The sequence below is a fragment of the Balaenoptera musculus genome, chromosome 11 (assembly GCF_009873245.2).
Source record: "Balaenoptera musculus isolate JJ_BM4_2016_0621 chromosome 11, mBalMus1.pri.v3, whole genome shotgun sequence".
Lineage (NCBI taxonomy): Eukaryota > Metazoa > Chordata > Mammalia > Artiodactyla > Balaenopteridae > Balaenoptera > Balaenoptera musculus.
In genome coordinates, this window is record NC_045795.1 from 28,363,449 (window position 1) to 28,375,915 (window position 12,467).

At 38.4% G+C, this 12,467-nt stretch overlaps 1 protein-coding gene across 1 annotated transcript in view; it reads left to right on the plus strand.

Moving 5' to 3' along the window:
• Positions 1 to 7,319, plus strand: part of LOC118904098 (patched domain-containing protein 4) — a 189,883-nt gene extending 182,564 nt beyond the window's left edge. The window contains exon 3 of the mRNA XM_036869867.1: positions 5,686 to 7,319. Within this exon, the coding sequence (XP_036725762.1) occupies positions 5,686 to 7,319 (1,634 nt within the window). The remainder of the gene's footprint in view (positions 1 to 5,685) is intronic.
• The last annotated feature ends 5,148 nt before the right edge of the window (positions 7,320 to 12,467 follow it).

Consider the following 12,467-nt stretch of genomic DNA (forward strand, 5'->3'; position numbering starts at 1 on the left):
AGTGGCCCCCACTTGCCGCAACTAGAGAAAGACCTCGCACAGAAATGAAGACCCAACACAGCCAAAAATAAATAAATAAAATTAAAAGTATGTGTCACATTTAAAAAAAAAATTTATAAAATATTTCCTCTGGCTGACCTGCGCTGCCATGGCTAGAGAAAGAATCGACATACTCTTCATTTTCTCATTTCTCAATTGCAAGTAGCAGAACTTATTAAATTATTGTTAAATAGGGTATGTTAGTAAGCTGCCAGCTAAGTTTTCCTTGTTATTGCACAATTCTTCCATTTGCTTTCATTTAGAAAGAGGTCTCCCCAGCAACATCCCTGAAGACTTTTGGAATATTCAATACACACACATATACATGCAGATCTTTTATTTCTATTCATTTTCCTCCTTGAATTTTTCTCCGAGTTCCAATTGTGTGCAAATCATTTTTATTCCTAAGAGTTAATAAAAAGAGTTCTCTCTCTCTCTTTTCTTTCATGAAGCTTTATCAAAACAAATGTCAGTTATCCCATAATGTCCCAGGTGAGATGCTTGTCATATTATTCTAATATAATTTGCAAATATATACTAATATAATGGGAGGAAATCATGATCAATGTTTGGCAGTCATCTTTTGAAACATTAAATAAAGTGTATAATTTGGGCAATAGATTATCTCTGCTGAGAGAAAAAATTCAATTATAAACATCAAAAACAAAACTACCTTCCCTTAATTTATAAGGGTTTGTGCCTTTATTCATGTTATTCCATCAGTCTAGATCACCACTGGCATCATCCTCTGCCTAGTAACACCTTTTGGAGATTTTCTGACCCCTCCGAAAGAATCAACTGTATTTTCACAGTACACAGCATACATCTCTACTTAACAAGAATGCAGGCCTTCCTTTCATGTCTGTTAGCTGCTTACATATATGTCTATCACCACTCAGGAGCATGAATGGTGTTCATAAGACAAACTGAGGCCTTAGGTGAGGATTAAGGATTTTGGTGGGAATCGGACAGAAGCAAAGAACTGCCAGGACTAGGGTACCAGGGAGTAATATAATGGAATCAGTTCAGGTCTTTGTTCAGTGGGGCAAGTCACACTTGTGTATATTCCATGCTTCATCATCTGAGATGGTGGACCACCTGTCTTTTGAGTGGATACCAGTGCCTTGTTTTCAGGTGTATCGTTTGAATTGAAATAGGACTCTCGGAGTAAGGGTGGAAAAATAGTGAATACAATCCTTTTAAAAAGCTATGTAGAGGTTTAAGGATTCTTTCAAGTGAGCAGAGATGTTCAAAAAATGGTTCTAGCATCAGAATGAAAACTAAAGGGAATAGTAAGAAACCAAGAGGGAAAACACTGCAGAGGTTAAAAAACAGGCTCTCCGTTGTCGACAGGCCAACTGGACAGAGCAACAAGATAATCCCAAACCCTAATTTCTCTTTGTAGGAACCCAGCTCTGTGAAATAATTAAATAGTTATTTGTCTGGAAAGATGGAAGGGTGGGTGGATGGATGGTTAGATAGATAGATAGAGAGATAGATAGATAGATAGATAAAGCTTAATACATACATACATACATACATACATAGCTAGAATAAATGCACCAAATTGTTAACAGCAGTTATCTGTGTTATGGGACTATGGAATAATTTTTTCACCATTATTTTTTCCATTTTCCCCAAATTTTTGATGGAAATATGTCCTATTTTTTAGTCAGAAAAAGGCGATTAAAATGTGTGTTATGTGTATGTGTGTGTGTGTGTGTGTGTGTGTGTGTGTGTATAATATCTCTTTTTCTTTTGACTAAACCAATAATTCTCAGTTGGAGGCAGTTTTGGCCCCCAAACAGCATCTGGCAATGTCTGGAGGCACGTTTGATTGTCACAGCTGAGGAGTGTGGTACTGGCATGCGGTGGGTAGAGGCCAGGGATGCTTCTAAACACCCTACAACATACAGAACAGTTCCGAAAATGCATTTGTATCAGAAGCTATGATCTCTGGCTCAGAATTACCCAAGTAAAAATGACCTCTGGACTGACAGATATTGGAAAAGATTGTGTTTCTTCTTTACCTTTATGTTTTATATATTAACTAGCACAGATCCTCATGTGTAGCAAATTCTAATAAGTATATATTGGGTTAAGTTGAATTAAAAGTGTATATCTCTTCTGGACACAATTAATATAGGTATAAAGATGCATAATAAACTTCTGAATTAGTAATTAAAAGGTACATTTTCTAGACCCAACTGGAATTGAGAGTTATAGTTGATTTAATTCATTGAGAGGTTAGTGGGCATCTATCACTTTGTCAGACATTCTGCAGAGTATAAAAGTAACATAAAATGCATTCCCTGACCTTGAGGAATTTGCAGTCTAACCAAAGAGATAGACCATGTCCTGAGAAAACCATTTTGTTCCAGAGCAAAACAGCACATGTTTGCATGCCAAAATGAGTAGCTAATTAGTGCAATGGGAATTTAAGGAACAGAAAAAAATCAATATGTCTGGAATTGTCAGAAACGGCTTCAAGACAAAGAAGAGAACTGAGCTAACAGACTGATGGGTAGAATTTCAATATAAGCAGTACCAAGGGGAAGGTATTGAAAGGCAGAGAAAATAGCATGAACAAAACTTGGAAAGTAAGACTGATCATAGGCAGGTTGATGGGGAGTGAGAGGACTACTCTCGTTGAGCAGGTAATAGATTTGAACTGCTGGGAGGTGGCCAGATTATGGTGAAAATCAAATGAATGGGTATTATTAGGAACACCCTGTAAAATATCTAAGCCTATGAATGGGATAAAACATGCCAGCCCCAAAGTTGTGTTTTCAGTCTTTACCACACTTAGAGTGATTATTTGACCTCATATGATTTAGCTTCATCTTCCCACACGTAAGACCTTTGTACTATATAAAGCAACAACCTGGCCTACGTAATGTACCTAATGCTCCAAAAAAGTGACCAAAAGCAGAGACAAGCCAAATTTAGCCATAGCCTCAGGTAACCTTTTCCCCCCTTGTGACTACAAAGATACCAAGAGTCTTCATTTCAGAAGAGAAGTGCTCTAATTAAAGAATTATTTTAATTACTTTAACTAATATCCTAATATTATGTTTTTGTCAAGGGAATAAGAGAACAAGTATTCTGTTTGGTCAAGGAGTCTTAGAGAAGATAGAAATGAATAATTAATGTTGTTAAAAATCATTAGACTTAATCCAATGCACATAGATGTTGAGCTAATAATTAATTGCAAAAAGTAATAGATCATTGGCTCAAAAAAAAAATTACCTTATACTTAAATGTAGTTTTCATAACCCTTTCTATTTGTTAGGATAAACTTATCTTTCCTGACTGGAGACCCATAAGAGAGAACTTTGGAGAATAAACACATTTTATACTGGGGACAAAAAGAACTCCAATGCAAAAACAGTTAATAATTAATTTAAAAAACCTCCCAAGATGGATGAACCAATGTGTCTTTAAAATCAAAGATTAGCACTGTATACATTTAAACCTATAAATACTGTAGTCAAATTAACTGTAAAGCAAGAATTCTTAGATACCCATAAAAGAGGTTTTGGTAAATGTTAATTTACCCACAAAGTTTTGTTGATTAGGAAAATGTTTAGCTGCATATAACAGCTGCGTATAACAGTGGCTTAACCAAATAGAGATTTGGTTTTCTTCAAAGAGCATTTGAAAGGAAGGTAAGCCACGGCTCTTCTTGTTGCCTTCGTGATGCCATTTAGGACAAAGCTCCTTCTGGTTTTCTAATAAGCATCCTTAGATGACTTCCAGTTGCATTGCATGCCCAGAAGTGCATCACGTGAAACACCCCTGGCTGAAAGATAGGCTGAGAATAATTGTGCACATTGCAGCCCCAAATAAAACTAACAAAGAAGTAGAAGCATTATAGAGACCAATTAGCAAATTCTATCAACAACACAAAATCAGTGATTATAGTAAGACCCTAGCTATTAAAAGAGGCCTGTTAAAGCACTGCTAAGTGAATTGGGTTAACACATAGCTCCAACATCTAGGTGCCACACAAAGTCCATTTTCCAGGATTGCTTGAACTAGGTCATTTTGTACCTTTAAACTCATTTTTGTCTAATGAATTTCTTGGAAAACAGCCCAAGCATAGCTTGTATCCATTCATAGAGAAGGTTTGCGTGTAGTATTGCTATGCCTACAAGGGCAAGAGGGATCCATGAAGATTTCCGGTCAGTCAGAAAGTTACCAATTGATATATCCTCGATGATAACTGACAGAGCTAATCCAGGGCAATGAAGAAAAGGGGAAATTGAAGATATGGTATAATACTTTTATTTTCCCAGCTGCCTTCATTTTCCCAGCTGCTTTCTGGGTTTTTTTGTTTGGTTGGTTGGTTGGTTTTTGTTTGTTTGTTTGTTTTTCTAGTAAAGAAGCAAGTGGTGGTATCTTAAGAGCTGTCAGGTTTCTGGAAAAAAAAACCCAGCTCAGTATCTAATAGTATCTGGCACATAGTAGGTGCTCAAGTAATATTTGTTGAATAAACCTTTTACCTATTTACCCTTATCAAAGGGTGCACAGAAATCGGTTAAAAAGAAGCATACTCCGTCCACTTTAATGGAGCAGTCAAACATTTAGTCATCACCCATTCTGTGTGAATAAAAGCTCCGTGAGGAAATGCCTGCTATGATCTTTCCCACTGAAGGTCTTGCCCTGTGTTTTATGTGACCTGGCAGATTTTTTTGACTCACATCCGATGTTAATTAATCAAATCTATAGGAATTGGTTTCTAAGCTGTTTGGCTACCTAGCAGATTATTAACATTGTAAAATCAATTTAAAGCCATTTTTAAGTGTTTAAGATCATCTTAGGGCTTCCCTGATGGCGCAGTGGTTAAGAATCCGCCTGCCAATGCAGGGGACACGGGTTTGAGCCCTGGTCTGGGAAGATCCCACATGCCGCGTAGCAACTAAGCCCATGAGCCACAACTACTGAGGCCGCGAGCCACAACTACTGAGCCCATGTGCTGCAACTACTGAAGCCCGCGCACCTAAAGACCCTGCTCCGCAACAAGAGAAGCCACCGCAATGAGAAGCCCGCGCACCGCAAAGAAGAGTAGCCCCCACTCGCTGCAACTAGAGAAAACACTGCGCGCAGCAACGAAGGCCCAATACAGCCAAAAATAAATTAATAAATAAATAAAATAAATTTTAAAAAAATCATCATATAATTTCCAAAATCAGCATGTAAGTCAGTTTGAAATGGAGGTTAGGGACTATCAGTCAATACATCAGTTGATAAAACACTGAACTGATATTGAGGAGCATTTGAAGATGGGTGACTAACAGCCCCTGCCCTTGACAACTTAGGATCCATTTAGGGAGACAATATGTGTGCAGGGGGAAAAAAATCACAAAACAATGTAATACTAAATTTACAATTTGTCAAATTAATAGAACAGACAATAAATGCTTCATTTTGCCCAGAATACCAATGAGTTTGGACTTTGCTGAAGTAGAAACATGAACCAAACATATCCTGCTATGTAACTGAAATTTGAGACCCTGATAGGAGGATCATAGTACTTTGAAGATTAGCATAAGCAGTACTGTTGAGCATAGATAACCTATAAGGAATTCGCTTGAACCACAGGAGGAAATGAAAACAATTCTTTTCCTTCTTTTTTTAAATTAGGTCATGGAACGAAAGGAGTATTTGAGCTTCTGTCTGGATGGCGGAGAACCAAAGAGAATTTGCCCTTCAAAGACAGGGTAGCAGATGCCTATTCGGATGTGATGGTGACCTATACCATGACCAGCTCCCTGTACTTTATTACCTTTGGCATGGGTGCCAGCCCGTTCACCAACATAGAGGCTGTGAAGGTCTTCTGTCAGAACATGTGTGTCTCCATCCTGTTGAACTACTTCTACATTTTCTCCTTCTTTGGCTCCTGTCTGGTCTTCGCTGGTCAACTAGAGCAAAACCGCTACCACAGCATCTTTTGCTGTAAGATCCCTTCTGCAGAATACCTGGACCGCAAGCCTGTGTGGTTCCAGACAGTGATGAGTGATGGGCATCAACAGACATCCCATCATGAGACGAACCCCTACCAGCACCACTTTATTCAGCACTTCCTCCGTGAACATTACAATGAATGGATTACCAATATCTACGTGAAACCATTTGTTGTCATCCTCTATCTCATCTATGCCTCCTTCTCCTTCATGGGGTGCTTGCAGATCAGTGACGGAGCCAACATCATCAATCTACTAGCCAGTGATTCCCCAAGCGTCTCTTATGCCATGGTTCAGCAGAAATATTTCAGCAACTACAGCCCCGTGATAGGATTCTATGTCTACGAGCCCCTCGAGTACTGGAACAGCAGTGTCCAGCAGGACCTCCGGAGACTCTGCAGCGGATTCACTGCAGTGTCCTGGGTGGAGCAGTATTACCAGTTCCTGAAAGTGAGTAACATCAGTGCCAATAACAAGAGTGACTTCATCAGTGTCCTACAAAGTTCGTTTTTAAAAAAGCCAGAATTCCAGCATTTTCGAAACGATATCATCTTCTCCAAGGCAGGAGATGAAAACAGCATCATTGCTTCTCGCTTGTATCTGGTGGCCAGGACTAGCAGAGACAAGCAGAAGGAAGTCATAGAAGTGCTGGAAAAGTTGAGGCCCCTGTCCCTGTCAAAGAGCATCCGTTTCATCGTGTTCAACCCCTCGTTTGTGTTCATGGACCATTACAGCTTATCTGTCACAGTGCCTGTTCTGATTGCAGGCTTTGGTGTTCTCCTGGTGTTAATCCTGACTTTTTTCCTAGTGATCCACCCTCTGGGAAACTTCTGGCTAATTCTTAGCGTCACCTCAATTGAGCTGGGCGTTCTGGGCTTAATGACATTATGGAACATCGACATGGATTGCATCGCTATCTTGTGCCTTATCTACACTTTAAATTTCGCCATTGACCACTGTGCACCACTGCTTTACACGTTTGTATTAGCAACTGAGCACACCCGAACACAATGTATAAAAAGCTCCCTGCAAGAGCATGGGACAGCCATTTTGCAAAATGTTACTTCTTTTCTTATTGGGTTGGTCCCCCTCCTATTTGTGCCTTCGAACCTGACCTTCACACTGTTCAAATGCTTGCTGCTCACGGGGGGTTGCACACTTCTGCACTGTTTTGTTATCTTACCTGTGTTCCTAACCTTTTTCCCCCCTTCCAAAAAGCACCACAAGAAAAAGAAACGCGCCAAACGGAAGGAGAGAGAGGAAATCGAATGCATAGAAATTCAAGAGAACCCTGATCACGTCACCACAGTCTGAAGGGTGTAGACTAATGGATTATTTTTCTTTTCCAGTATTGCACAACGATGCAGGGCAGGTAAAGCTCAGACCTCAGCTGCTTGGGCTGGCCAGGGGTAACAAGGCAAGTCAGATCAAGAGTGAATTATTCATGACACATCAAGGTGTCCACTTCTTGGGGGAAAGAAGGACTCAAAGAAGGGGAAAAAGTTCTTTGCAACCTTGTTCTCCACTAAAGATAAGTTTCTGGATGTGACCTTAGAGCTCTTCCAAGGAATGGACGAATCAATGGAGTGTTAGAAGGCCAAAGGAGTCAACTGCTTTTAAAAATAAAATGCTTAGGAGAGATGGAGTAGAGAAGATGGGGGCCTCCAAATAGCAGAAAAGACATAGGAAATGTCAAATTGCCATGACAATTTTCATATTTGTTTTTTGAACAGGTTGGTCAAAGGAAACCTATGCACTTGGGAAGTACATATTTAATCCCATCTAAACCAAAGGACTTCCCAATTCATCTTAAGTGTGCATATATATGTATATGTGCCATATATACATATACTTAGATTTGTCTTTAGTGTACATTGACGTCTATGTGGAGGGAGGTGTCCATTTGCAGACCGGCTGGCCTTTCTCTAGAAAGTCAAACCAGCCTTAGCCAAATATAGACGCATTAATGGCCATTCAAAATCTATTCATGTGTTGCAGCAGCAAGAGTATTGTTCATCTGTGCAATAAGCAAAATAAACAGAGATGTGAGCCCATTAGATTCACATATCGTGTTGTCAATCTTTGAGATTCTTGCTTTGGATGACAGCAAAAAACGCAAAAGGCATTTGAATTAATTACCACGTGGGCAAGGTTTAAAATCTCATGTTTGTGCTAAATAGTTACTGTGGCTTTTCATTGGCTTTTAATGATTCTCTGTATTTGGGAGGGCTGATTTAGCTGCTTTTAGGGAGCTCACCCACTGCAAATGAGCACTTTACATGCATTGTTCATACAAATGTGTGTAAAGTTGCCCAAGAGTGTGTGTGTGTGTGTGTGTGTGAAAGAGAGAGAGAGTTGTGGTATTCCGTAGTTACGGTATTCTCATTTTAGATGTTGAAAATATACTGCCATGGAATATAGATAATTAACATGGAGAAAGTGGACATAACTAGGAAACTTGTTATAGAAGGAAATAGAGTAAACGGAGCATCACCACTCATCATGTGTTATCAACTGGTTCTTAGTGTAAAGAAAATATTCTAAACCTATCAAGTCTAGTGTGTTCCTTGCATTAATATTTGGAACATTAACCCAGGCCACGATCACTATAGTGGTGGTCGCTATAACTACTGCAATATTGTTTTGTAGCTTCTTGCAATATCATTGTTCTTGTTACCTGAAAAGTGCTTGTCAGTTGGCAGGCCTCCTAGGGTGATCGTCGCTCTCCACAGGTGACGTATTAACTGTAACTGCTGCTGAATTCTCTCTCAAAAACAGTACTGAGGTAAATGTTTTCATTGTGTTAAAATTTACAACTGCTCCCCAGCAGATAGACTCAGTCTGTTGGGTGCCTCCTTGGATTAATGGTGTGCTTCCTGTCACAGAAAATTACTAGAAAATGCCTTTTCCCATGCCAAGCAGTAAAATAACTTAATTTTCAGGTAGGACTGAACAAATGTCCAATGATTATAAAATCTGCTAGTCAGCTCTTTTACCTGGAAGAGAGCTACTGTCTCCCACCAACTTTGGTTACATATTTTAATTGAATTTAAAATACTAAAATCTCAAACAAGCAAACAAAAAAAAGACTTTTTGGACTCACGTTCAGAAAAGAGATACAAACCATTCCAGTCTCGTTGCAGTGTTTGGAAATGAAGTTGGTAGATTAATGAAGTAATGAAACAACAAAACGGGTGTGCTTTTACAAATAAAGAGTTTACTGGAATATTAAGGGAAAGGAGAACTGTCTCTACAATGAAAAACCTTTAACCAAATTTTATTTTATTAAATGGAGTTTGTTTTGTCCTACCTTGAGGTTACTGAGTTTCCATTAGAAATGATCCATGTCTTCTCAATTGTGTTCATATGGGCAAAATATCAATAGATCGAGTGTGGAAAATAATTGCCATCATATAGCATTATTGTTCGTACATTATTTGTAAAGTCATGTCACAGATAACCCTAGCCTTTTGCCTCCTGAGCTGCTCTGCTAGGATGAACTGGTATTTGGCACTAGCAGACCTGCAGACCATGATCTTACTTACATCTGAAGTGGAAATTTCTGAGGCATTGGGTTTTTTGGTGGGGTCGGGGGGGACTCTTCTTTTACAGTTTACTCATCATTTGTGAAGCTGTGTTTTACATCCCTTTCAAAAATGGGAGGTCATCAGCCGAGATATTCTGTTAACTATTAGTCCGTTTCTTTCCAAAATGTGCCATACTCCATTAATTTACCAATTTTTAAAAAGCTTGCCTACTTGGGTCATTTTTTTTTTCTTGATTACCTTAGACAATTCCACATGCAAAGAAGATTGGCAGGTTGGTTTATAAAGAAAGAATCAGGTGTGCCAGTTGCCAAATGCATATGGGAATAGTGGCATAACTACCCCAATACTGAGGCAGTTCTAATATCATGTCTCCATCTAGATGGTCTCTATTTGGATGGGGAAAACAGTTCTTAAATTTTTAGCTTATATCTTCAAGGATCAAAGTGACTAAGAAAAATATGAATTTCTCATTGTTCAAGAGACTAGAGAGGTGGAATTTTGGAAGGGATATTATCTTTTCCAGGACACCGTGGTACTCTTTAGTGAACTGTAGCAATAATTTATTGAAATGGGATTTCTTGTTCTGGAAGAGTTAATATACCACACAAAATGCCCTAACTCAGTCCTTGAAAGTAATTTAAGCCTAGGAAGAATGTAACTGAGCATCCTCTGACCTCCCAAACTCACTGTGAAACAGGTAATTCCAAGAATTCCATTTGCTGAATGCCAAGATACATCCTAAAATATAAGATCATGATTTGCATGTGACACCAAACCTCTGCCTTTTTCAGTAGCTCATGTGCAACTCTTCTAGTTTTTCAAGTTTACTCCTGTTGTTTACTCCTTTTGTGAAATATTGATGGTACTCAAATTAGGAACTTACCTACTGCTAGAAGATGACTAATCAACTCCAGGAAGAGAAGAAACCTGTGGGAAATATCTCAGATATGTAGAATATTTTCTTTTGCTGAAACATGTTTTTCCCTTCAAGTGAGAGAGTTTAAAAGTTTGCAAAAGCCACACCCTTTCTGAATTTAAACTGGAATGTGGATTTGTTTCCTCCCATTGGAATTTAAATTTGAATTAGTACCATGAGAGCTCCACTCTCTGTGATGGTTAATAAAGCTTCAAAGAGGTACTCGCCTTAATGATAGGAGATTTGGCTAACAGGTTCTTTCCCTCCTATAGTTAAAGGTAATCATATGCTGATTTAGACCATGCACAAGTTTTTTAAATGAAAGGTATACTTAAATGTCATCCCATGAATTCTTTCAGGGACCAGTGAACCTTTGAAGGTTGTGCATGAATATTCTATGAAAGAATTATTCTCCACTGTGGCTGTATCATGTGAGTTGTCCTTTCCCATTTTATTCCTTTTTATTTCCACAGAATTTTTGGTATTACCTTGTGAGATTAGAAAAAGAATTATGACAAATGAAGCTCCTATGATGCCATAATAGCCGTTCTTGAATGTTGAATTCAAGAGGGTGAGAGCTTTGTCCATTTTGTAATTACCCATTGCATTTTCCCATAATAAGCTGATCCTCCTAGGCTTGTGGTTAGAGCTAGGGATTAACTATTGCCATTCAGAATTACATGTATTTTTTATAAGTTGACTGTAAATATTATAATTACAGTCACATATTTCTATGGCCAAATAGTTATGAATGCCTGACACTATGCATGCATTGTTACTAATAGTACATAGATTTTTAAAGACACTATTTTCATGGTTATTGCAACCTTTATTAAAATTCTCATATCACCTATTCATAAATGCCTTGTAGGTTTTAGTCCCAAGGGCCTAAAGTCCACAGAAATTTCCATACCAAGGGAAACAGTTTAAAAGTTGCCTTCCCTGGGTGTCAATGGCAGCAACCTCTTCTAGAATGTCCTCTGGAAAATCCTAGAGGGTAAATCTGGATTCCAAGTAAAGGACGTAGCAGATTCTATGTTAGTCAGTAATTAAGCATACTTTAGTGTCCCGTGTTTGCTAATCTCAAGTTGAAACAGAGAATACAATGCCTTGAGAATAGAATTTAGATGTTGTCTCCCGTGGATTGGAGAACTCAATAATTTACTCCATCTCTTTCTTCTAGAGGGATCTCTCTGTTCAGTCTATTTTGTTGGTGTTTGCAAATGGTATTGATAGTCCTTTCAAATGTGAACCTAAAAACTGTCATTTATACCAAAATAGATCTAGGAACACTTTTATTCCCTTTAAAAACAAAAGAGCAAAACAAAGCAAAAACACTTCTTACTCTTTCTGTATTACAAAAAAGAAATTGTGACAAATTTTATGACACTGACTCAAAATCGATCTATAGCTGAATTGGTATGCCCTTGAAATTTCCCCATCTTCAATCTAAATATAAAACTCAGCATCATCACTGTGGTGCAGGCATTTACACCAATCTTTCAAGCACACCGTGTACAGTTTATAGTTTGAGACACTGTGTACAGAGAATTGCACAGTGCCTCAAAACTATAGATTCTTAACTGCTAGCCAAATCGAACAAATGCCAATACACTCCATTTGAGGATTGATTGCCTTCTCATTTGTCAGATTCATAACGTGATCTTTGTGGGCAAAGTGCTCCTGAATTTCCAAGCATGAGTCAGGACCATAGATCATTTTGTGGATGAAAATGGGATACCAGGGAGTCTCCTTGAAAAGAAGCTTCAAGTAAGCACCCAGATAAGCATTATCCTGGATGGCTGTTGACATTGCTCTGATTTTGTGCATCTTAGAGACATAATGAATATTTTGTTGATGTTTTCTCTGTACTTAACTAGGACCTCTCTGTTGCTGATAGAGAAGTTCCTTGCTTTTCTTATGATATGGAAAACAACTCACAGAGCGAAGTATATAGGGTTAAAAATCATACACTAGAATAGTACAGATGACTAGCCT